Raw genomic sequence first — 27,326 nt, 5'->3', positions numbered from 1 at the left:
CAGGCACCTGGTGACAGCTGTCCCCAAAGCGTCCTGGCAGGCGCCTAGAGACCGGGGTGAGGTCAAGAGAATCGCAGGTGACACGGGCACCCCGATCCCAGACCGAGGGCTAGCAACTTGTTCGTCGTCAGCGTCACAACGACTAATAGGTTGTGCTGTCACTTCCGCTCCTGGAAGACGCTGAGCCCCGGCGGGTGCGTGTGGGAACACAGGAACACGAACCGTAAAGGACAAGGGGAAGAGGAAACGCCCGCGAGCCTGAGGGCCCCTTGTCCAAGCCTGTGATTCAGCATGGCCTGGGGTCGGGGGGACACAGTCCAGGTGGACCTGGTTACCTGAGACCCTGGTAGAACCTCGCCACCCGGGGAGGTTTACGACTAGCAAGCCCTCCACAGAGCCGACCGAGTGTCCCCAAGAGAGATGAGACCCGCTGCGGGTCCGACAGAGGCCTTAAGACCACCGAGAAGGACAAGAGCAGATCCAAACACCCGAAATACCGGGCCGGATCTGAGAGCCAAGCGCGCCCACGTGAGGCGACAGAAAGGCGTCACCACTTCTCGCCCAGTAGCGCTGTACGTCGCAAGGGGCGGATCCAGAGGGCTGCTCGCGCCAGACCCCGCCCTACTCCCGAACCCCGCCCCCTAGCCGGAAAGGGGCGGGCTCGAAGCTGCTGGTCCTGAGCTTTTCACACTTGGCAGATCTTCTGCTCTCCAGGGTGTCATGCGCAGCCCGCTCTTTCGCCCTCCGCTGCCTGCCGCCAGACCTTACTGGGGCTTCCCCGCCCCCGAGCAGACACGCGCGGTAGAGGGCCGCCGCCTGACAGGCGCCGCGGCAAAGGGACTGGCTGGCTGAAGGCCGCGCGTGTGGACTCGGGGCTGTTGGACCCTGCAGCAGGGAGAGCGGGCGCGGAGACCCTGGGCCGCCTCCCCGCTCAGTGCTTGTCTGGGTGCCCCGGCCTTCCCGCGGCCTCGGAGCTGCCGGCTGAGGGCGCGGCCCCGGCAGGCGGCCCGGCGGGAGTGGGCGGCGTGGCCGAGGTGGGGCGGGCGCGCTGCTGCTGCCCGGGCGGCGCCTGCGGCTGCCGGGGCCTGACGCTGGGCTGCTTGCTGGCAGCGCTGGGCCTGGCCTCGCTGGCGCTGGCCCGCCGTTCGCTGCAGCACCTGCTGCTCTGGGCCGAGGGCTTGCCGCCGCTGCTGAGCCTGCTGCTCTTCGTGCTGGGCTTCGTGGCCGTGTCGTTCCCCTGCGGCTGGGGCTACATCGTGCTCAGCGTGGCTGCTGGCTACCTGTACGGCTTCGTACTGGGCATGGCGCTCATGGCGGCAGGCGTCCTGCTGGGCACCGGCGTCGCGCATGTGGTGTGCCGGCGCTTGCTGGCAGCTCGCGTGGCCGCCCGGGTGCGGGGCAGCGAGCGGCTGAGCGCGGTCATCCGTGTGGTGGAGGGAGCCGGCGGCCTCAAAGTGGTGGCACTGGCCAGGCTGACTCCCATTCCCTTTGGGCTACAGAACGCAGTGTTCTCGGTGAGTGGCGTCCGCGGCCCTCCGATTCATGCTTGTTAGAGTGGTTGGGACGCCTGAGAGGGTGCTCTATGGGATCAGTACCAGCCAGAGGTGACAACGATAGCAGTTACAGTGACTTCTGGCAGCCTGGGAAAGCTCACAGAAGTAAAGCTATCAGGGTCAGGCCTTCAGTGGGAGTCTAGCAGAGGGAGAATACCTCCCTTCTGCACGCGTTTGGTTGAAAGTGAACAGCCCTCATGGCTGAGAGTGAAGATGAAAGGAAATGTTCATTTCCAATTGAACTGAGGCTCAGTTGTCATGTTTTCTAGTAGCGTTGCGACAGTCAACGGGTAACAGCTGCATTCTTACCTTCTCTGTCTCCTGAATCAGTTTGACTCCACTGTTTAATGACATGAGGTAAACATTGGGGCTTGTAGCTGCCAACTCCACACTGAGTTTCCTAATTGTAATAGGTCTTTACTTTGTCCCCTAATTTGCTTTAATACAATGTAAAGAGGAAAATCCTTGTACTTATTTCTTTGAAGGAACTTCATTTTGAAATCACCAGGTAACCGTGTGCCCAGTGAGCATGTTTTTCTTCTTTACACTCTTCCAGACTTTCTGCCCTTGCATGTTCTGCTATTGCACTTAAATCCCTGTAGCTTGTCTGCTCCTTTTGCAACTGATGGAGGAACAGAAACCCTGCCTGTGAGGAGACTGACCCACTGCAAGAAGAAAGGACTCCTCTTTACACAGTTGGTGTGACTTGGGCACACATTACCAACCTACCTGCCTGTAGGGTTGGACTAGATTACTGAGTTCCCCAAATTAACTGATTCTACAGAGTTTGCAGAAATTTTACAAGAACTCAGCCTCTCAGCTAGACTTAAAGAAACTGTGTGAAAGTAGAGAGAGATAGCATTCAAAACCATAGGAGTGCTTGCATTATATATTGCTAGTGGGCCTAGCACATTGTTTTGTTTAGAAAATAAATAATTTTTACTCTCTAGAAACTTTCTCATTTTGTTTCCTATTAAGAATAGTTCTAAAAAGCTTTCTTCTCTGTGACAAATAAGATTTTTTTTCTTTTCTCTTGAAATCCTTTTACAAATCTCGAGTTGCCTCTAACCAGCAGCATCAATGACTGGACTGAATTTTGGTGGAGGCCTGGAAGTACATAAAGTGTTACCTGTAGAGATCAAGTTTGGCATTTACAGTAGATTGGTAGGGACTCAGTATTAATTTTTTCCCTTTCACAACCTCCTACAGTAAGAAGTGTAAACATGAACTTTCATCAAGCTCAGGTAATATCAAGTGTCCTAAGACTTTGAATGATGGTTGGACTAAGGAAGTTTGCTTAGTTCTTCAGTATACTTGTATACTTGTAATCCTTGTCCCTTTCTTGTCCATCTGCTGTGGTCATGCTGTTCTAGGTTCTTTCCATGCACTGGTCTTACCTTTACACCAGCCCTGCAGCAGGCAGTTGTGCATGCCCTGTAGTCTGCTGTTGGATAGTAAGGAACACAGCTGGGTGCAGGGAGTCTTGCTGCTCAGGTTCTGTAGGTCAAGTTGCTTGTTCTTTCTGTGTTTCAGTCTCTTATTTGTAAATGGGGAAACTAGTGGTACCACTTTGTAGGATTATTAAGAAGAGTGCATCAGGTAAATACATGTAATAGAGCCTGGCTTAACAAACATGTATTAATACATCTTAGCCTTAGTAGACATTACTGTAATTACCCAAGGTCACCTAGGTAGTAAATAAGTGATAGAGTCAAACTTTACACTATAGTCTGATGATAGGATGTCATCGATGGCTCTGTTTCTTCCTTTTGGTCATACAATAAGGAATAAGGACTCTCATTACATATTCATTAATTAAAAATAAGGTGTTTTTTGATAATGTTTCTTTATCATTGAGTAAGAAGTTATATTTTGTATGTGCAAATTAAGATAATTATGTAGTTGAAACTGAGCTTAACCAGGGACAGCTCTCAATTTGGCATTGTGGGGTCAAGAGAAAAGAAGAAAAAAAAAGGTATGTTAAAATAGGTACTATTAGCACAATTTTATCATGTAAGACTTGGGGGCTCAGTTATCTTGGGGCTTGTTGAGGGTGGGCCCCCACCTCCCTCTGAGGTGGCACAGCTGAGGGGTGAGCTCAAGTCGGGTTGATTAGGTATATCACACTGAAATTTCTTACATGTGGTCATGTGCAGAGAGCCTTGTGAAGCCATTGGATATAGTCTCATACATCTTGTCCATTTCCATTATTCAACCTGAACAGCTTACTAAATTCATTTATGGTGTGTAAGTGAAAAGAAAGCTTAGGTGGATGTTGTGTTAGGGTGACTTTCCCCTCTACTTTTGAGACATCCATTCCAACCCTACCCTCTCCGCTCCAGGCTCCTTTGGCCCTCCACTACTGCCCTCTTTTCCAGGCGTATTTCTCTTGTTTTCTTCTTCTCTTCCTGTATTTTAAATTATTCACCCACTCCCTCTCAATCATTTTCTCAATGCCCATGGATTAGAGAAATGTATCTGGTCTCACCTCAAAGAGGACTGAAGTGTAGTGGTCCTAAGAGGCACAGTCTTGGAAACAGACAACCCTCAACAATGTCCACTGAGTTAGGGTTAATTGAACTAGTCCAATGAAGGCAGTATTTTCCCTGGGACATAGTCAACACTCAATAACTGTTAGCAGTTACTATTATTAATGGTGTGGCTAGCGGCCTTTACACTTACAGAGTCAAGATCTGATTGTAAAGGTGAATATACCAAAGAAGGAAGGAGTTCTCCCCCTTCTTACCTGTTCTCAACCATAATTCTTCCTGCTTCCATGTGTGTTAGGAAGGGATAAGCAGGCTGATAGCCCACTTTGGAAACTTTCTTTTTTTTAAATTTCATTTGTTTATTTTTAGACAGAGGTGAAGGGAGATAAAAAGAGAGGGGGAGAAACATCAATGTGTGGTTGCCTCTCACGCACCCCCTACTGGGGACCGGGCGAGCAACCCAGGCATGTGTCTTGACTGGGAGTAGAACCAACGATCCTTTGGTTCACAGGCGGGTACTCAATCCACTGAGCCACACCAGCCAGGGCTGGAAACTCTTTAAATGGAAAATAAGTACATAACACTTTAGAGTATCAATTCTTATATCATAAGAAATATAATTTCCCACATATTTAATTTTTTTTCCTATTTTAAAGATGCACAAATATTTCTGCCAGGAAATAGTTAAAGCTTTTTCCTCGTATGTTTTCTGCAAAATCTTGTTTCTGTAGATCTTACTGCTGCCAGGTCTGATCTTGGTACTCCCCTGCAGAAAACCCTCATAACTACTCTCCAGCCTCTCTTCTGCCATCCCAAGTTTACTACATGCCCTTTAATGCATTAATTTATATAATCCTTCACACTCTAAGAGGTAGATACGATAATTCTGATTCAAACATAGCAAATCATGTCTGTAGCCTTGAAACTTTGGGTGTTCCTGTTTATCAGTTGCTGGAAAAAGAAACTGGTTCGATAAGAAAGGACAATTGATGCAGGTACAGGAGGAGATCAAATACTAAAAGAGTAAAGCTGACTAGGAGGAAATCATTTATAAAGTTGAGAACTGGAAACGTTCACAAGAATAACATTTCATTCTGTATTTAGTAAACCTTAAAGTATTTTTTGTAAGCTCTCCTTTAAGATGCCCACTTGGGGTCATCTGGACTTCTAAAGTTTAAAGTTACCACCTGTGAAATGTTACCTTTAATTCAAAAAATAATACATGATCATTGGTTTTTATAGGTAACAGTATTTGTATCAGTGCTTGCAACTTTCAAAAGAGTTTGATTTTATTCTCATTCCACAGGAGATCCTCAAAATAATTCTTTCTCTTTTCTCTGTGGCTATAGAGGAACTTAAAAAGTCAAGACTCTGATAGTTTCTATTTCTTAAATCCACATGGGAAATTTTATTTCAATTGTTAAATCTTTGAAACCTAAAATAAGTTTAAAAACATAGACCATAGCATGAAAGATCCTCTTATTCCTATGTTATATACCATGTCACAGTTACAGAGCAGAATTTTATGCATGAAATCCCTTAATCATCACAACAGTCTTGGAAGGTTGTGCCAGTGATGGAGAGGCTGAGTTCTTTAGGGGGCAAATACCTCACAGTTGAAAGCAGACTTGGTTTTAACATTTACTGTGACATCTTGAATTATTTATAGTTACTTTTTTTAACCCATACTTTCTGGTGTTTAATACCTGCTGCGTAGCTGTGATACAATACATAGTTTGTTTATTGTGTACTATTTCTTTCTATCCTCTGCATGCCAAAATGAGAACACTGACATTCAGAGATTTTTTGAACTTAAAAATATTTATAGTGCACTCATTAAGTGCCAGACCCTGTTCTTCTAACATGCACTTTACTTAATGCTCACATCAACCCTAATCCTTACCTAACAGCTAAGTCAGGCAAGGCATGGTGTGTGAAGTAATTAATCCAAGATCAAACTACTGGTGAATGGGAGAGTCCTGGACTTAGCTGGGAAGAGCTGGGTTTCTCAAAGACCTCCTGGTTTCAGTGCCATATGGGTTTACAGTTCACAAATCTGTATCTTCAGCCTATTGTATTGTAGTCTTATTATCCCTTCCTAGATTAAAAAAAAAAAAATCTTTAAAGCAGAGAAGTCTTTTAAGAACTTATTTTAACAGTATTTGTTTTTTTCTTTCTACAAAATAATTATTGTAAGAACTTTGAAAAGTACAAGTTATTTTTACTTGAAAAAAGTCAATATTTTAGTGTTTATTTTTCTAGTCTTTGCATTTGTTAATGCAATGCTTTGCCTCTGTAACATTATAAGTAAATTTTATAAATGAGTTTTGTGACCTTTTAATGAATGTAATGAACATTTTGTCATTAAGTATATCACAAAATTACTTAAAATGATCACACAGGTGGCTATGGTTTTCTTTGTATCTTTATTTCTGCTTAGAGTGGGGCCTTATGTAGAGAAGGCATATGATAAATTTTTGTTGAATGAGTAAAAATTATAAACCTATAGTTTGTCATATTCTATAACAATCTTTTTGACTATTCAGAGAAACTTCATTACATTTAGACTATAGATTGAATATTTGCATTGACATTATGTATTCATTTTGAAGATAATATCTAGAAGATATAATATTTTATTACTGCAAATTATTATAAGATTCAAATTTGTCATATTTACTTATTTTTATATATTTAACATGTTTATTCTAAAGTAAAGTTCTTCATTCCTGTATGCATTCCATACTGTCAGGAAACTTTCTAAAACTTAGCCCCACTTAATGTCATTCCTTAACTAGAACCCCCCAGTGTCACTCCATGACCCCTACAAGCCTCACCCAAGTACTTTTCCCATCTTTGTTCTGCAGGATTCCTCTGCATGTGCCCTAGAAACAACCTAGACTGCATGCCAGTGTCCAGTACAGCCCGTGCTTTCTTGCCCAGTGTCGCCTTCCTGTTCATTTTCTTCCTCATCCCACGTGTCTACCTGCCAACCCAGATGTACCTTTCAGAGTTGTTTCCAAAGCCTCTTCTTTCACAGGTCACTGTTTGCCCCTTTCCTGAAGCTAATTTTAATCCTGTTCACTCTAATCCTCTGCACACATGGCTCCTACTCTGCTTATTCCTAAGGGGCTGGTGTGTATTGTCATGTGTAATCCTTCAAGGTAGGTTAGTTGTATCTTTACTTGCCGTCTCTGTGGGTGCCACTCAGATCTTGGTGGGGCAGTTGCTGAGTCAGTAATTCGTTAGGGGGTTGTGAGTGACCTCCCAAACCAGCAAAACTGCATCTAGTTAATCATCTGATGAATGTTGCTTTACTGAAAATAAGATCGTAGTGAAGGAAGAATCCAAACTCTCACATACTACTAATACCAAGGTGAGGACATGGAAAAGTCATTCTCAAAATAGCATCAACAACAATGTAAAATGCTTGGAAATAAGTTAATATCATGCATAATATATGAATAAAACTAGTAAATATTAGTAAGAGATATAAAAGATTCTGAGAATTTATAGAAACATTTTGGAAAAGAATGCTGAATATTCTGGAGATTTCAGCTCTATCCAGATTAATTTATAAATTTACCACAATCTTTACCTTATAAAATTGAGTAATATTTTTTTGAATGACAAAGTAACCTAAATGTATCTGTAAGAATAAATAGCTAAGCATAGTTATGACAATTTTTAAAAGGAGAGAAATAAAGATATTAACTGATAGTCTTTACAAGATTTAAGATATCAGTGGACCATATTAAAGCCTTATATAGATCATTGTATGTACAATTGCTTTATTTCTAACAAAGTAAATATCACAAGTCATTGGAAAAGTTATTAATTATTCCACAACTAATGCTAGGAATATTAGTTATTGGGTAAGGGGAGGAATAGGTATGTTTAAGCCAAGTAAATACCAGGAGGAATAAGTGGTAAATGTTACAAAGGAAAATATAATAAAAAAGAAATAATAGGTAAAAACCAGCACTAGGATCTAAAAAGACTTTTCTAAAGCTAAAAGCAATGAAAAAATCATAGGAAAAGATTGATAATACTTGATTACATAAAAATGTAGAAACAATTGTATGCCAAAACAAAATTAAAATGTAAGGGACCCTACAGAGGAAAATATTTGCAATATAGAATAGTCAAAAGATTGTCCTTACTATATAAAGAGCCCTTAGGAGTAAATAAGAATACTTAACATTCAAATTTTAAAAACGGACAGATGTGAACAAATAAAGCCATAAAGAAATACAAATACGAAAAAAGTATATTTAAAACTAATATTATACTTACCTGGCAGGAGAGATACCATGATCATGAAGGTGGTATTCCCAGGGCGACGCTTATCCATTGCTGACTCTTGCGATTTCCCCAAATGTGGGAAACTCAACTGCATAATTTGTGGTGTTGGGGACTATGTTCGTGTTCTCACTGGCAAAAAAGGAAAAAAGAAAAAAAACTAATATAAAACTAATATCAGTGTAAATTGAAATAGTACAGATTAAACAATGATGAAATACTTTTATCCTTGTCTAACTTGGAAAGACAAGTTTCATACTTAAAGTTGGTATAATGAAATGGACACTAGTGCATTACTTATTGATAGGTATGTAAATCGCTGTGGACTTTTTTGGAAAACAGTTTTTACAATTTGATCCAGTATTTCCCCTCCTAGTGATTTTCCTTAAAGAAGTAGAAAAATACTTTGTATTAGTTACTTGTGTAAGAGATCACTCCAAAACTGAGTGGCTTAAACAATAAATTATCTCAGTTTCTGTGGGTCAGGAATCCCTTTGCAGCACCCTGGGTGCCTCTGACTCAGTTCTCTCTAACACCTGCAGTCAAGGTGTGGCCAGGCTGCAGTCATCTTAAGGTTTGACTGGTGAATAATTTGCCTCCAGACAGGCCTCAGGTCTTTGCTCCCCTTGGTTAAAGACATCCATTCCTCATCTCTTGGGCCTCCCCACAGAGCTTAAAACACCTTACCAGGTACAGTCTGAGCTCTAGAGAAAGGATCACAGACTGTGTGAATACTGAGAGATGGGTTTTATGGAATATTTTGGACACTGACTCCTATAATGGTTAGTGTAGTTAGTATAGTTAGGTTAGTGTACAAAGGTTTTCATTATAGTTTTTAAAAAATTTATAATGGCAAAAAAGAAATATATAATCACATATACACAAAGAAAAACATAAGGAAGTGATTTAAATGTTCCATGCCAAAAGAATGGTTAAATTGAGCTGCAGCCACACAGTGGTAGTGAAATTGCATAATGATAATAATTTACCTTTTTTGAGTGTCACTCATGTTCTAGGCATTTACTAGAAAATATTTCTAGCAAATATCATGTAGGGTGGCAGTTATTATCATTTTACAGATGAAATATTGATGCTCCAAGACAGGGTATAGCTGATGGAGTTCCAGTACCGAGAAGTCCTTCTAGGGTTATCTGACTTCAAAGACCTGTGACCAGAGTGCCATTTAAGTATGTTATGAAGAAGAATGACATGAAGAAGACTTTTTACAAAGTGATCCATTTGTGCATATTTTATATACATGTAAGAAAAAAAGATAGTCATAAATGTTATCTTTTAATGTAGAATAATAGAATATTTAAAAAATTTTAACTTTTTTTCATTCTAAATCTTCTACATTTGTATGTATTCCATTTATGATCATTTTCAATAGTTAGGTCCCTGTAACATATTTCAGCCCCCTCTATCCCCAAGGAAAAACCACTGGGAAGACTTATACACACAGTTTTATGTGAGATTGAAAGTTTTCTTGGTAATAAATCATTATCCCATTCCCTTTAATTTGGTCTTCTAGATGACTGATCTCTCTTTACCCAACTATCTGATGGCATCTTCAGTGGGACTGCTTCCTACCCAGCTCCTGAATTCCTACCTGGGTACCACCTTGCGGACCATGGAAGATGTCATCACAGAACAGACCATTAGTGGATATTTTGTTTTTTGTTTACAGGTGAGTTGAAGGCCAAGGGTTGTCTTTTTTTATCCTTGTGTGACATTGCTGTTTTAAACCTAACAGATTTTATTGAAAATAATTTAAGAGGATTTCTTTTCATGTCTTTTCTTGTTCTTTCATTTTACTTAATATTTTGACAACATTTATATTTTTTATTGTGTGGCTATATGGAAGTATATAGAACTGAATTTATACTAATGAATATTCTCTTAAACAAAAAAGGGAATAACAAAAACCAGGTTCTTTCTGCAGTGATTATTTTCAAAGTCCTCACTAAATCAAATACTAAATACTCTATTTTGAGTTAGTGTGAAGTGTTACTACTCTTTCTAAAGATAATTTTAGCAAGGTTTTAGTGGGGTTGGGTTTTTATCTTAGTTACTTTATCTTCAAATTATTGAACTCTTCTATTGGTACTTTTAGAATATTATACTGGCAATGTAAATTTTCTTTTCTGGTATATTTTGAGGTAGAACAAATGTTTTTCAGAAAGTATGGCTTTATAAAAAGTAAAGTATTCTGCTGCAAATCTAAATGAGATTTTTATAATGGAGTATTATTACCATGTAAATTATAATATAGTTTGGGGTATATATAATACTGTATTAGAGGTTGATAAAAGAGGAGAGTCCTGCTATGTAGACACATTTATTCAGTACTTTTAAATTGCATACAGAAAGACTTTTATTTTATCTCTTTAGTTGTGACCCATTTTACTCCTGAGACATACCAAAATATAAACTTACCATAAATTTTGATGATTTAGTAAGATGATGCTGATGATGAAGATGATAGCTAACCTTTAATGAGTGCTTTACATGGCATATACAAGATCTGTCCAGAAGGTATCCAGCCATGTAATATGAGAAATAGAGACATTTTTTGAAGAAGATACAAGATACAAGGAATATTGTACATAGGGCAATGACACCTCAGTCCCCTTCAAAGTAGTCACGTTGGGAACTCACATAGTTCTCTTCATCTCCATCAACTGCCCCATCATATTTTCCTGAATCTCAGTGATTGTATGAAATTTCTTCCCTTTCAAAAGTGATTTTAGTTTGGGAAAAGGCAGCCCAGATTCACAGGGCACCGAATCTGGGCTATAGGGAGGCTGAGTCACCTAGGTGATTTGAAGTTTTGCAAAAAACTCTGCAGCAGACATGATGCATGAGTGTTGTCATGATGAAGCTGCCAATCTCTAGTTCCCCATAGCTGCAGCCATCTGAATCATCTGAAGAGTTTCCACAGAGGAATGTTCAAGCTTAACACAAAATTTGATGCAGACTGTTGCTCTGCTCATGCAGGTATTTTGAGTGCAACCAGCCACACAATACACATGTTCACTTAATGGCATCTACTGCCCCCACTGACTAGTACAGTGAAATTATCATTGTTCACACATTGCTCATTCCAGTCCACTCTCTTTGACTGCCATGTTGCATCGAAGGTGTGCAAACTGTTGCTGTCATATTAACAATGGCTTCACTTTTTCTAGACAGACCTCATATTTAAGCTCATTTAATTCCTAGCAAAATCGTAGGAGGTCTCTACTTTTATTACCTCAAGACCACTGTGGACATCTCTTCCCAATACTTCCCTTAGTGATGTAACATTTGTAGCTTAAAATTAATCATGGCAAAGATATTTACACCATGGACAATGGAAGGTGCTCCAAGTTAAGATTCCCAACCTGTGATATCCAAGAGCTTGTTTGTCAGCACACCAGCAGATAATAGTTTTTCTAAGGTCACAGATGTAAGGACAGGATGAGGCAGTTGACTCTAGAGACCATTCATGCTCATGACCAGTGAACCGTAGTCTGCTGAACAATAATACTAGCTAGACAGTCAACCAAAATTATTAATGCCGTACTTGTTAGTTTTAATTCACACTGTTACTGAATATGTGGTATCATGTTACAGATTTACTGTTAATGACATTTTTCTCATGTTTTTGAGGCTACTGTATCTCATATCAACATTGCTATGATAAATAAAGCCAGACTGATTTCCTTTGTACTCATGCAGTATAAGCCTAGTAAACAGTAAGCCCAGGAATTTTTATAATGAACTATAAATAAAGCTTGTCAATAAAAGGGCTTGTGAAGGAAAACTTTGTAATATTTTTGCTATTTGGAGAGGCAGTGTTTTTTCTTTACTATTTTTAATTCAGAGCTAAATGTTTTCAAATAATCTGAATCTAGGTTTAGAGTTTTTATTATAGTTGGTTTATTTTTATTAATGCTAATCACTAAATTTTGTATGTATTATATTTATGTAATAATTTGTTTAGAATCATCCTGAGGTACCACTATAATATTCTGATGTACACTGTATTCTCCAATTTGTTTAGTATAAACTTAAGCTTATTTGTTTTTCTTTAGTTTCTTGAAAATGAGTAATCTACTTAAAACCTCTTTTTTTCCCTTATAGTATATTTTTGAGTAGTTAGAATTCCTCATGTTAACAGGTTTCAGAAGATTTTCAGTATTTAGTACTGTATATTTCTGTGCATCTCATTAATTACCTGTAATCACTGGGGTTACAGCAGGCATTTGTCAGTGGTGAGTCTTAAAGTGTAGGGTCTTCTTTTTCCACTGATTTTTTTTTTACTTTGCAAAACTGGCAAATTTAACCTTAGGATACAAAAATGGGTAAAAGACAAATATTTCTTAACCTTGGCATTTATGAAAAACAGTCACCAAAACAAAAAAAAGTACAGACATATTTATGCTTTGATCGGATCTATTGATATTACAGCTAAATTTGTTTCTGGAAGGACTTAGTTCAGCTCACAGAAAATAAATGAAAAGCAAGGGGAAAGGAGGGAAATGAGCATAAGAAAAAAGGAGGAAGCTTAGTTTGCAGTTGGTGGAGTTAGGGTCTCTGTGACATTTCTCTCATTAGCTAGAAATGAGCCATAGATCTGCAACAGTTTTAGAGCTGTCGGCCAAGTCCACAGTATCCACAGAATTTAGCAACAGCACATAGATGCTTATAGGAGGCACAGCTATTCCAAGTTAAGATTCCTACCTGTAGGAATCTTACTGAGATCCCATGGTCTGTTCATTCAATTACTCTTGTCCTTGCCCATATTTTTCTGTGCACCCACCTCCCCTGCTCTGGATAAATCTGTCTCATCTGCTTTGCACTTGTTCCTTTGGGGAAGTCATACAACCAGACAGATTGTTTACAAACATCAGCTGGTCTCTCCACACTGCCCATATCCCAGCTGTTTCCTTAGTGACATCTTCTAATCCATCTCCCCTCCTCACAGTTTGACTCCTTCCTCTATTTGCCTCTCAGTTCTTCATAGACTCTCTTCTTGCTTAATAGCAAAATCAGATCTTCAAATAGAAAACCCCTCAGTTTCCATTTGAGAAATCTACTAACCTCCCATATTTTGTTCATGCTTTCCAGTTGATGGTGAAGAGATTCTGTGCTTGAGGCTTCTATTTTAATAGAGAAATTTTATAAAACAGTCATTTTTTTTTTTATTTTACACTGTACTGAGCTTAGGAAGTGGTGTGTGGAGAGGCAGTACAAACCAACAGGCCCTAGGGTCCAGAAGGACATCTCCATGTGGACAGAGCCAGGTCACCTACCTGGGAACTAAAAGGTTTGCCTCTGGGTCTGAGCCTCCTTCCTGTTGTCTTGCTATATCTGCTCTTGGAGTTGTTACACTACCTTCATCTCAGTCAGACTGCAGAATAAGAACACCTTCTTCCCTTAGTATCTTGATTGCTTTTCCACTTTCCTGGCCCATTTACCAGTCTTTTCCTCCTCTCATCCCTACATCAGTGTTTCTCAACACTATAGCCAAGGCTTTCCAGTCTGACTCTGAAAACTTTTCTTCTTGGTACATCCATTGCTATTATGTTTGTGTTAGGGCCATAGTAAATGTTCAGCTCAGCCTTCATTCCCTGTTTCAGACCCATTCACTGCACCTCAAGTCCAGCTTGTCTCAAACAGGACTGGGCATCTCATCCATGTTTAGCATCTCTCCCCATTAGTTCTAACAGTGTTTCCATCTCTATCTCTACATGGTGTCATTTTGCACTGCTAAGTACCAAATTTAGGGTTTTCAGTAATTGTATCTTGTTTTTCTAAGAACTAACGTGTTAGGGAAAAAAACAAGCTTCAAAGCCCCACCTTTAAAATACCTAATTTGCTTAGAATTGTATTGGATGATGATACATACTTCATGGTGTCCCCTGACCAAGTTCCAAGTCCCTTTGCATCTACCTCTCCTCCATCACCAACCTGCCTCCACCTCACCCCCACCACCCTTAGCACTTGGAGTTAAGACACTGTCCCTATAAAATTTAAAATTATGGATAGGCTTAATACAGCAATGTTGCATTTTAGGGTTACCTGTGTTTTGAGCAGCCTTTGGAAACTTGCTTGGACATCACACAACAACTACCCAACCCTCTTTCTCTTTTAAATTGGTTCCAGGCTCTAGAAAACTGATTTACAAAAGACCTCTGAATAAATACCACTTAGAAGAGATGGCTGCTGAGACATTCTGATGAACTATGTGCTGACTGCTAAAACGTAGGGACCATAGCTTCCTGTTGAATGCAAGAAGCCAAAGCCACATGGCTTGAGGGACTTCACTGAAATCACATCACTGTTGAGCAACTAATCCAAGACTAGAACCTCACTTTCTGTGTGATGCTTCCTCTAGAATCCCTTTGAGTGGCATTTTCAACCCATTGCCATGTTTCCCTTTGTTTTTATTTGTTCCTAACTACAGACTTGTGCATTCACAATTTATTGTTAATTTTTGAAGTTTATTGGAATTTCATTTTTCCAGTGGGTCTTATATTTCTAATTTTGATTTCACTAGGTATTTCATCTGCAAATGGTGGTGCTTCTAAGTGGACTTAGAAATATCTGTGGGCATTTATCATTGTACAGAGATAGAAGCTATATTAATTACATCAGTGAAGTTCAGCCAGCTGTTACCTCTGTTGAGCACATTTTATTCCTTGAAGGAAGCTTGTTAGTGCAGAGACAGGTCTGACTTTTCTTTTATTATTATTATTATTATTATTATTATTATTATTTAATAGCATTTTAGTTTTATTTTTTTGTATTTTTTTTCATTACCATTTAACCCTCTTACACTGCTCTACCCCTATAATCACCATATTGTTGTCTATGTCCATGAGTCCTTGTTCCTTTTGGCTCAGTCCCTCCACACCCTTCATCCCCCTGCCACACTGTTGTCACACAGTGGCTGTCACACTGTTCTCTATCTATGAGTCTGTCTGTGTTTTGCTTATTAGTTCAGTTTGTTCATTAGATTCCACATATGAGTGAAATCATATGGTACTTGTCCTTCTCCGACTGGCTTATTTCATTTAGCATAATGTTCTCCAGGTCCATCCATGCTGTCACAAAGAGGAACGTTTTATTCTTTTTATGGCTGAGTAGTATCCCATTGTGTAAATGTCCCATACTTGGTTAACCCACTCATCTACTGATGCACACTTGGACTGCTTCTATATCTTGGCAATTACATACAGTGCTGCGAGGCACATAGGAGTGCTGATGTTTTTTCAAATTAGTGTTTTGGATTTCTTCAGATACATTCCCAGAAGTGGGATCACTGGGTCAAAAAGCAGACTCAATTTTAATTTTTTGAGGTATCTCCATACTGCTTTCCACAGTAACTGCACCAGTCTGCATTCCCACCAACAGTGCAACAGGGTTCCCCTTTCTCCACATCCTTGCTGGCACTTGTTTGTTGATTTATTGATGGTAGCCATACTGATAGGTGTGAGATGATAGCTTATTATGGTTTTAACTAGCATTTCTCTGATGATTAGTGATGTTGAGCATCTTTTCATATGTCTGTAGGCCACATGTATGGCCTCCTCGAAGAAGTGTGTGTTCAGGTCCTTTGGCCATTTTTTTCATCGGATTTTTTAGGTGTTGAGTTTTGTAATTCTGGATGGTTACTGCTTATCAGATTAATTGGTCAGTATGTTCTTCCATTCCACATAGGGTTGTCTTTTTAGTTTGTTGATGGTCTCCTTGGCTGTGCAAAAACTTTTTAGTTTGATATAATCCCATTTGTTTGTTTTTTCTTTTGTGTCCCTTGCCTGGGGAGATATAGCGAATAAAATATTGCTACAAGTAGGTCTGAGATTTTACTACCTATGTTTTCTTCTAGGATTATTTTTATGGTTTTGGGTCTAATATTTAAGTCTTTAGTTTATTTTGAATTTATTCTTGTATACGGTGTAAGAATGTGGTCTAGTTTTATTTTTTCTGCAAATATATGTCCAATTTTCCCAACACCATTTATATTTGAATAAAACTATTTTTAGGCCATTGTATGTGTTTGCTTCCTCTGTCAAATATTAATTGACTTTAAAGGTATGGGTTTATTTCTGGACCCTCTATTCTGTTCCATTGATATATATCTGCTTTTATGCCAGCACCATGCTGTTTTGATTACTGTGACCTTATGATATAGTTTGATATTACATAGCATGGTTCCTCCAACTTTGTTCTACTCAGGATCACTGTTCCTATGTGGGGCCTTTTGTGGTTACATAAAATTTTTTGAAATACTTGTTACAGTTCTGTCAAATACGGCATTAGAATCTTGATAGGGATTATGTTGAATCTATAGATTGCTTTAGATAGTATGGACATTTTTAATGATATTAATTTTTCTTATCCATGAACATGGTATATGCTCCCAGTTATTTGTATCTGTAATTTTTTTTCTACAGTGTCTTACAATTTTCCAAGTACAAGTATTTACACCATTGGTTAGATTTATTCCTAGGTATTTTATTCTTTTTGAAGAAATTGCGAGTGGGATTATTTTCTTAATTTCCCTTTTTGTTAGTTCATTATTGGCTTATAAAATACCAACTAATTTCTGCATACTAATTTTGTATCCTCCTACTGTCCTGAATTCATTTATCCCACTTCTAGTAGTTTCTAGGTGGATTCTTTGGGGTTCTCTGTGTACAGTATCATGTCATCTGCAAATAATGACAGTTTTTCTGCTTTGTTGCCAGTTTGGATGCCTTTCATTTTTTTTTTTCTTGTCTGATTGCTATTGCTAGAAGTTCCAGTACTATGTTGAATATGAGAGGGGAAAGTGAAGCCCCTGTCTAGCTCCTGATCTTCAGGGAAATGCTTATATTTTTTGCCTGTTGAGTGTGATGCTGGCAGTTGGTTTGTAATATATGGCCTTTATTATGTTGAGGTATGTTCTCTTATTGCCACATTCCTGAGAGTTTTTACATAAATGGGTGCTTTTTCATATCTATTGATATGATCATGTGATTTTCATCCTTTATTTTGTTTATCTGGTGAATTACATTTATTGCTTTGTGAATGTTGTAGCAACCTTGCATTCCCAGAATAAATCCCATTTGACTATGGTATATGATCTTTTTGATATATTGCTGTATTTGGTTTGCTAATATTTTATTGATGATTGTAGCATTTATGTTCATCAGGGATATTAGCCTGTAATTTTTTTTTCTTTTTTGAAGTGTCTTTATCTGGTTTTAGAATTAGGATAATGCCGGCCTGTAAAATGAGCTTGGGAGCTTTCCCTCCTTTTGAATTTTTTGAAGTAGTTTGAAGAGGAGAGATGTTAGTTCTTCCCAGAATATTTGGTAAAATTAACCTGTGAAGCCATCCAGTCCAGGGTTTTTGTTTGTAGGGAGTCTTTTTTATTACTGCTTCAATTTCAGTAGTTGTAATCTATCTATTCACATCTCCGATTCTTCTGATTTAGTTTTGGAAGATTATATGTTTCTAGGAATTCATCCACATAGTCTAGGTTGTCCATTTGGTTTGTATATAGTTCAAAATATTTACTTGCATTTCTTTGTATTTCTTTGGTGTCAGTTATCCTTTTTTTAAGTATATTTTATTGACCATACTATTACAGTTGTCCCATTTTTTTGTATCCTTTATTCCCTCAGCCCTGCATCCCCTCATACCAGCATTCCACACCCCCTTAGTTCATGTCCATGGGTTGTACATATAAGTTCTTTGGCTTCTCCATTTCCTGTACTATTCTGAACTTACCCCTATTTTCTGCCTACTATTTATACTTCTTATTCCCTATACCTTTCCCCCTATTCTTCCCACTCTCCCTCCCCACTGATAGCCCTCTATGTGCTCTCCAGTACTGTGATTCTGTTCCTGTTCTAGTTGATTGCTTAGTTTATTTTTAGGTTCAGTTGTTGACAGTTGTGAGTTTATTGTCATTTTACTATTCATATTTTTCTTTTTTCTTAGATAAGTCCCTTTAACATTTCATACAATAAGGGCTTGGTGATGATGATGATATCCTTCAATTTGACCTTATCTGGGAAGCACTTTATCTACCCTTCCATTCTAATGATAGCTTTGCTGGATAGAGTAATTGTGGATGTAGGTCCTTGCCTTTCATGACTTCAAACACTTTTTCCAGCCCCTCCTTTCCTGTAAGGTTTCTTTTGAGAAATCAGCTGATAGCTGATGGGCACTCCTTTGTAGATAACTCTCTCCTTTTTTCTTGCTGCTTTTAAAATTCTCTCCTTATCTTTAATCCTGGGTAATGTAATTATGATGTGTCTTGGTGTGTGCTTTGTGGGTCCAACTTCTTTGGGACCTTCTGGGCTTCCTAGACTTCCTGGAAGTCTGTTTCCTTTGCCAGATTAGGGAAGTTCTCCATTATTTTTTCAAATAAATTTTCAATTTATTGCTCTTCCTCCTCTTCTTCTGGCACCCCTAGTATTTGGATGTTGAAAACATTTAAAGTTGTCCTGGAGGTTCCTAAGCTTCTCCTCATGTTTTCAAATTCTCGTTTCTTCTTTCTGTTCTGGTTGAATGTTTATTTCTTCCTTCTGGTCCAAATCGTCTATTTGAGTCTGTTTCCTTCCCTTCAACTGTTGGTTCCCTATATATTTTTCTTTATTTCACTTTGCATGGCCTTCACTTTTGCCTCTATTTTGTGACCTTACTCATCCATTTCTGTGAGCATCCTGATTACCAGTGTTTTGGACTCTGCATCTGATAGGTTGACTATTTCTTCATTGCTCAGTTCTATTTTTGGAGTTTTTATCTGTTCTTTCATTTGGGCCATAATGCTTTGTCTTTGCACACCTGTTACATTGTAAGGGGCAGAACCTTAGGTATTCACTGGAGCATGGCAACCCACATCACTGTGTTGTGGCACTGTATGTGAGAGAGGGGTGATAGAGGGAGCAATGCTGTTTGCTTGGCTCTTGGCTGGCTTTCAGTTACTTCCCCCACAAGCAAATTGGTCCCTTCTGGTGCTGATTCCAGGACAGGTGGGCTTATGTGTATGTATGTAGGACCTGCGGGTCTCTCCTATGAACTCTCCTGTGATACTGGAAGTTTCTCCTGCTACCGCAACACCTACAGATTTTTACAGCCAGAGGTTTGAGCCTTTCTTTTTCCACACTGGAACCCTGGGTTGCTCGGTCTATCTTGTTCTGCAGTTGTTCTCAGTTTCTCTGCATGCAAATGTGGGACCACCTGTCACTGCTTTGCCCTGCCCAGTCCTCCAACAACAGGCTTGCTATGCATCTTCTCTTCCCAGGCTGCCCATCTCCAGCCCTCCTACCAGTCAGGACAAATGTCTCTTCTTTAACCCTGGATGTCAAACTTCCATATAGTTAGATTTTCTGGCAGTACTGGTTGTTTTTTGTTTTTAAATTCGTTGTTGTCTTTCCTTTGGTTGTGCAAGGAGTCAAAGTGTATCCACCTACACCTCCATCTTGGCTGGAAATCTGGTGTCAGTAATGTTTTCTCCTCTTTCATTTCTGATTTTATTAGGGTCTCTCTTTTTTTCTTGATGAGTCTGGTGAAAGTTTTGTCAGTTTTTTTATCTTATCAGAGAACTAGCTCTTGGATTGATTGATCTTTGTATCATTCTTTGAGACTCTGTTTATTTCTGATCTGATCTGATCTTTATCATTTCCTTCCTTTTCACTTTGGGCTTTGTTTGTTCTTTTTCAATTTCTTTTTAGTGTAAAGTTGGGTAGTTTATTTGTGCTTTTCTTGTTTTGGAGATAGGCCTATAATGCTATGAATTTCTCTCTGAGAACTGCTTTCTCTGTGTCCCAAAGATTTGGGGATTTTGTGTTCTTATTTTCATTTGTTTCAAGGTATCTTGATTTCTTCCTTGATCTTGTTGACCCATTCATTGTTTAATAACATGTTACTTAACTTCCATGTCTTTGTGTATTTTTCAGTGTTCTTGTGATTGATTACTAGTTACATAGCATTGTGGTCAGAGAAAATGTTTGATATGATTTCAGTCTTCTTAGATTCACTGAGACTTGTGTCCTAACATGTGGTCTATCCTAAAAAAGGTTCCATGTACACTTGAAAAATTATGTATATTCTGCGTTTGGGGGTGAAATGCTCTGAAGATATCAATGAAATCCATTTAACCTAGTGTGTTACATCAGGCCACTGTCCCCTTGTTAATTTTCTGACAGATCTATCCATTGGCACCAATGAGGTGTTAAATCCCCTACTATGACATATCTGCCAATCTCTCCTTTTATGTCCATCAAGATTTGCTTTACATATTTAGGTACTCCTGTCTTGGGTGCATAAATTTTTACTAGGGTTATATCCTCATGTTGGATTGTTCCCTTTATCATTATATATAGTCTTTTCGTGTCTCTTACTATAGCCTTAGTTTTTAGTCTCTTTTGTCATATAGGTATTGATGACCCAACTTTTTTTTCCCTTTCCATTTGCATGAAATCATCTTTTTTCATCCCTTTACTTTTAGTCTGTGTGTATCTTTTGATCTCAGGTGGGTCTCATGGAGACAGATATATATGAGTCTTGTTTTCTTATTCATTCAGTCTTTTGGTTGTAGCATTTAAGCCATTTACTTGTAAGGTGATTATTGATAGATATTTATCACCATTTTATTTTAAACTATTTTCCTCTCTTTTTCTTTTTCTCTTCTTAAAGGAAGCCCTTTATTTGTTACAGTACTGCTTTGGTGTTAACAAACTCCTTTAGGTCTTTTTTCTTGTCTGGGAAGCTCTTTATTTCTCCTTCATTTTAAAATGATAGCCTTGCAGGGTAAAGTGCTTTGGTTGTATGTCCTTGTTTTTCATCATCTTGAATATTATATGCCAATCCCAAGTCTAAATGTTTCTGTTAAGAAATCAGATGACAGTCTAATTAGAGCTCCCTTGGAAGTTTTTCTCTGGTTTTCTCTTTCAGCTTTTAGGATTCTTTCCCTGTCTTTAAGCTTTGCCATTTGAATTATGATGTATCTTGGTGTAAATCTCTTTGGGTTCTACTTTGTTTGGGATTCCCTGCACTTCTTGGACTTGTGTGTCTTTTATTTTACCAGGCTAGGGAAGTTTTCGATAATTATTTTTTCAAATAGGTTCATGATCCCTTGCTCACGTCCTTTTGATTTAGCCCCATGGTGTGGATGTTGTTATGCTTTATGTTGTCCAAATGTTTCTTAAGCTATTCTCATTCTTTTCATTCTCTTTTCTTTTGCTACTCTGCTTGTTTTGTTTTTTTTTTTCCCACGTTGTCTTCCAAATCACTGATTTGATCCTTTGTGTTATCTATCCTACTGTTTATACCTTCTAGTGTATTGTTAATTTCATCTATTGCATTCTTTATTTCTGACTTGTCATTTTTTATTGCTTCTATGTTTTAATGCTGTTGATCTTATAATCATTACTCTAAACTATATCTGAATAAATTGCTTGCCTCCCTTCATTTAGTTCTTCTGAAGGATTCTCTTGTTTATTTCTTTTAGGACCTGTTTCTTTGTCTGCCTATTTTGGCTGCCTCTTTGTTTTTGTCTGTATATATTAGGTAGGTCTACAAAGACTGGTTCACACGTATGTTAGATGTTGCCTATGATTGCCCTGGGCAATCTGTTCAGAGCTATCAGTGATATACAACTTTTTGATTCCTCTACTGGGCCTGGGTATGTGCAGAAAGAACCAGGCTGTGTGTTAAGGCTGGCTTTTACCAGCACCGGTCCTTGGAGAAGGGTCAGCTAAAGTGTCAGCTCAGAACTTCCAGAAACCCCCTTTAGTGTTAAACTTAATCACTGAGATAACCTCCAGTTGTACTCCTTAGCAGCCTGACTTTAGCTTCACAGGGTGGGGCAGAGTAATTTCTGTGTTCTTCCCCTCTGGCTGATGCCACTTAGAGGGAAGTACTCTGCCTAAGAATGATGGCCCCTGCAGTATGGGTAATGATTGAGAACAGGAATTCTGGTGGCTGTTCCTTCAGGTCTCTCCACAGAGACTCTCCTCATGTATCTCTTGTCTACTCTGCCATCCCTCTGCCAAAGTCCAGAGTAAGTGGCTATGTTGGCCCTTTAGGAGGCTGTCTGTGTGTCCAGCATCTTCTTCCTGGCAGATAGAATACCCACTGCTTTTCACAGCTGGATGTTATCTGGGTTCTTTTGCAGCTCTGTGCAAAAGAGGTGCAGAGCCCGGCTTGGGGTTTAGATCCCACACTTCTCAGTGGGAATGCCCTCCCCCACAGGCACTGAACTATCCCTCTGGAACTTCAGCTGCTGCCCATGGGATCCCAGCCAGCCCTCTCACGCCTTTTTGACACTTTCTACCAGTCACATTGAACTCAAGTGGTTTTTTTTCTGTGTGTCCTTCCTTGGTTATAAGGCTTCTCTCCAGCTAGTATTCTGTTGGTAGTATTCAGCTCATGTCAGCTGACACTAGTAGTGTCATGGTACTAGTAGTGGCATGGTAGTGTCAGCTAGTATTCAGGATGTTTTATCTATTAATTAGTTATAATTCCATTTTGTCCTGGGAAGAGGTTTGTGCAGCTTCCACTTATTCCTCCACTATCTTGGATCTGTTATGGAACAAACATTGTTTACATAGATTAGAAGGAATGTATACCTGCCTGTGTTTACCTGACAACATATAATGGTTACCTATAGATTTTGGCTTATACTCCCAGTAGAGTCAGGCAACGGAAGAATAAGTGACTCTGTGTGAACTATTTAAAAATGTCACCTGAGCGTATTTGAGAAGCATCCTGTTTGAAACATTTCTAAGCCACATATTTATTGCAATTATTTCATTCCCTTTTTCTGCATAAAATATTAATTGGCATATTTTATTTTATTTACAGATTATTATAAGTATAGGCCTCATGTTTTATGTAGTCCATCGAGCACAAGTGGAATTGAATGCAGCTATTGTAGGTTGTGAATGGAACTGAAAACCTCACTTGTGAAAGACAGTCAGCCAGATGCCAGCAGCTCATCATACAACAAGCGGATGCTGACATTCTCTGGAGCTGGGATCAACGTTGTGTGACTCTAGCAAAGTATAAAGTTATTGAGAGCCTGGTATGCTGTCCAAGGTGCAGTTTCCTCACAAGGGCAGAGACAAGGACTAACCCTATTACAACACAAACAAAACTGACTAGTTTTTAAATTGCATACCTTGTTTTGGAAGATAGATGCAATTTTGGCTGCACCCCATTATTATTGTGCCCGTAAAGGCCTGTTGGTCTGCACTTTAGTATTTTTAACTTTTTCTTTCTGGATACTTATGAACAGAGAAGTGACCAATTATTTTTCTGGTTAGTCTTTATTTATAAAGACCCTGGATATCTGTATGCATCTTTCTTACTTCTAAAGACCAGTAAAAGTATGCAGTTTTAAACTTACAATACTATTGGATGCCCTTTGCTTTGGTAGTTTTTCCAGAAGGGATAAACAGATTTTGTTTTGTTTTATTTTTTTTTAAGTGGGACCACTTTGCTTCCCTGTTCTTTCCTAGTTAGAAACAGACATTAACTTTGGGTTGAATGTATTTTTGCAGGCACTGCATTGTTGCAGGGCCATTTACACCGGTTCACACAAGCTGAAATCCTAGACATGAGACTGAAGTGCTCTTAAGAAACCTTTTATTTCCACTGTGTAATGTGCAAAGAAAGAGAGAAGTTAATCTTGTTGCATCACTTTACTCTCCTTAGGTTCATCATCAAAGGGCTGTCCCATAGCAGCCTTACTCAATCATTTCATTAAAATACACTTTTTTTTACATTCATCGTTAAACTTTGAAATAAAAATGTTCTTTTTTTAAAACGTTCAGCTTACTATCATTGAAGATGTCACTCAGATGGCCTTATTTGATCAAAATGCCTTTTTAAAAACACAAGCTTTAAAATTATGCTTAAAATTTCATTGAAGTACATATATATTTGTCCCCATTGCCTTCAGCTTTAAAACTGTAATCTTAATATGATGTAAACTTAATATATAAAATCTGTATTTGCCCTACTATTGAGTGGGTTTGTTTTGTTTCAGTACTCGTTTATCTCTGATAAGACTCAGGAATTCTGAAATGTGAACTATATTTTTTAGTAGTACTTATGAGTATAGCATACAGTAATTTGTCACAGGATTCATATGCCATCTGTATTAATTTATCACCTAATATTTTTAATATAGTTTAATTGTGACTTTAAAGACTCAGTATTTTGTTTGTTTTTTATAACCAAGATTATAGATAGGAACACAAATTTTCTGGAAGGTACCTCATTTTTGGCAAGAAGATTCCAACTTATCGAAGACTTCCAACTTGTCTTTTCTTTAGGGTAAAATCTTTGCCCTGATTTACTAAAATGCAAAAGAATTCTTTGAAAGCACATTATCTAGTCTTACACTGAAGTGCGTTTGATTTTAATGTGTAAGTTTTTGTGCTATTGCAGGTATATTTTTTCTTTCCTTCATAATACATATGTTTTCTTACCTTTGAGTAACAATGAGGTTCACTTTAAGTCCATACCCAGGAGACCTTAGTACAGACCATCTGAGTCCACAATACGTAATTGGCCTCCCAATCTTTCTTTCTTTATTGGTAGAAAAAAGTATAGTATTGGAATATTCTTATTCTTTTTTGAATCCTAATTACTTCTTTAGTTCTTTTGGTTTGTTTGGTTTTTAAAATTATTTTACAACAAACAATACATTTGATTTACTCTTTTCTATCTAACTAGAAAAAATTTTCTTCTGCTCCTTGTTTGTTGGTTAGTTTGTCATTAATTTAAGATCACTACCTTTATATTTGTGTTACACTTAATGTATTTTGAAGTACATTTATTTACTTAACATTTTATAACTTTAATAATTTCACCAAATAAATACCTTTTGGTAGTTTGTAATCAGTCTTCCAATTATTGCTTGGTACTTTAAATAAATATGTAAAAGTAAAAAGAAGTAATTTTTCTGTACTCTGCCAATCATCATTTATATAATAAAATCATTCATTTTTACTTAAAATAGTATGGATTTGCTGTTTCTGAAATACTAACATGAAGGCAGTTTTCTGTCATTGTCTCCATCCTCCACTGCAGTGATGCTGTTTGCTGGCTGACTCCTGCTGCTGGTATCAGACATGTTGTCTGACCAGGACAAAGTGTTGCCCTGCCTTGCACCCCAGATCTAGCAACATGTTTCTATATGATTTTTTTACATTGCCCAAATATTGCCTCTGGTCATATGGTGTATATTTATAAAATAAAATGTTTTAGATTTCTCAGACTGTTTAAGTGCAGTATAAAGTTGCTTTATGCCCATTTTAAAAAGCGTACAATATACTTAATTTCTAAATCTGATGGCAAATATGTTCTAGTTTTAATTCTCTGGGCCTTTTCATGTTTTTCATATTTTCTGGTTTATTGTTACGCATTTCATTTACATGCCAAATTGTGTCATGTAAATTATTCTTAAATAGCACTTCTTTTTACAAACACATATATAAATTAATAAGTGCTTACATGTCTATTTTCATTTGATCATCTGATTTGTGAAATGACTTGAAATCTATACTTTTTGGTTTGTGAAAATAGTAGAACCAAATCTCTGTTGTTGGAATGTGTATTTTGAATTTATCTTCAGAAGTATTTGTGGGTTTCTTCAGAGCCATCCATAATCTTGTTTTATGCCTTTGTAACCAGCTGCAAACCTTTGTATGATGACTTTCCCCTGAGAGGGTCAAGTGTGACCTCAGGGATGGACTTTTGTTTCAGCTAGGCCCATCACTGTGTCAGAATGATGGCAACTATAACACTCTCTGATGTTTAAAAAATTAGACATTGCTGACTTCTGTACAGTAAACTGTTTAGGATATAATTTTTTTAAAGATCATCTCTAAGCTGGAAATTTCTCCTTGGAGGAATCACTTGCCCCACAGGATATTTAAATCAGAAGTTTCAGTAACCTCACATATTGAACATAAACTGTTCCACTTGCCCCCACAACTGGATTATAACTTGGCACTTCTGAATTGCAAACAGTTTGAATTGCTGCAAACTATTTTCTAAGGTGGTTAAGATTTAAAACATAATTCTAAAGGTGAATGAGTAAAAATTAATTGGAATTCCAGATTACATGTGTGCCTGAGGAAATAAAAGGTAAAGTTTGATTTCCCTTCTCTCTTCCCTTTCTTTCCCTCTATAACTTAATGGACAGAGAGACATACCCCAGGGGAAGAAAGGAGCATGTGCTTTTAGAAATGTGCATGTTAATAGCCAGACTTTGAGGGATTATTGTTATACCACATGTTCTATGTACAAATGATTCTTACATTCTGATGTCCAGCTCTCGCTCTTCAGTTTGTTTTTCTAATAAGCTTATCCCCACTCATCTGCAGGGACACATTCCAAGACCCCCAGTGGATGTCTAAAACCATGGATACCAAATTCTCTATGTAGTATGCCTTCTACATATACACACCTGTGATAAAGCTGAATTTATAAATTAGGCACAGTGAGAGATTAACAACAATGACTAATAATAAAATAATTAACAACATACTGTAATAAAAGTTACATGAATGGCTTTGGGGCCATTAAGTAAAATAAGGGTGACTTGAACTGTGATACTACAACAGTCCATCTGATAACCTGACAGCTAAGTGACTACCTCAGATGGAGAGCTGGACAGAGGAACAATTCATGTCCTGGGTGGGCCTGGGTTGGAAGGGCTGAGATTTCACCATGCTATTCAGAACAGCACATAATTTAAAACTTATGAATACTTTATTTCTGAATTTTCAGTTTAGTATTTTGGACCATGGCTGACTGTGGGAAGCTGAAACCGTGGAAAGAGAAACCATGAATAAGGTGGGGACAACTATACCCCACTACCTGCTAGTCAAACATTTTTCCTAGGTTGCCGTGTTGTCTGGGGTGCCTCTCGTAAATGGAAAATATCACCAGTCTCATTTCCTGCTGCTTCCATGACTTTCTC

General features: G+C 38.3%; 1 protein-coding gene and 1 pseudogene across 1 annotated transcript; both read left to right on the top strand.

The window, feature by feature from the left end:
* Positions 1-420: 420 nt before the first annotated feature.
* On the top strand, positions 421-24,937 carry TMEM64 (transmembrane protein 64). The gene is given in 5 exon segments (XM_036031673.1): positions 421-586; positions 682-1,514; positions 9,876-10,031; positions 23,195-23,270; positions 23,273-24,937. Coding segments are annotated over 5 exon segments (1,341 nt in total). The 3' UTR covers positions 23,383-24,937.
* Positions 8,331-8,480, top strand: LOC114502220 (annotated as a pseudogene).
* Positions 24,938-27,326: the final 2,389 nt, after the last annotated feature.

Source organism: Phyllostomus discolor, chromosome 7 (assembly GCF_004126475.2).
Source record: "Phyllostomus discolor isolate MPI-MPIP mPhyDis1 chromosome 7, mPhyDis1.pri.v3, whole genome shotgun sequence".
In the NCBI taxonomy this organism is placed as follows: domain Eukaryota; kingdom Metazoa; phylum Chordata; class Mammalia; order Chiroptera; family Phyllostomidae; genus Phyllostomus; species Phyllostomus discolor.
The sequence above is the reverse complement of the archived record's forward strand: the minus strand, read 5'-3'. Positions and strand labels throughout refer to the sequence as shown.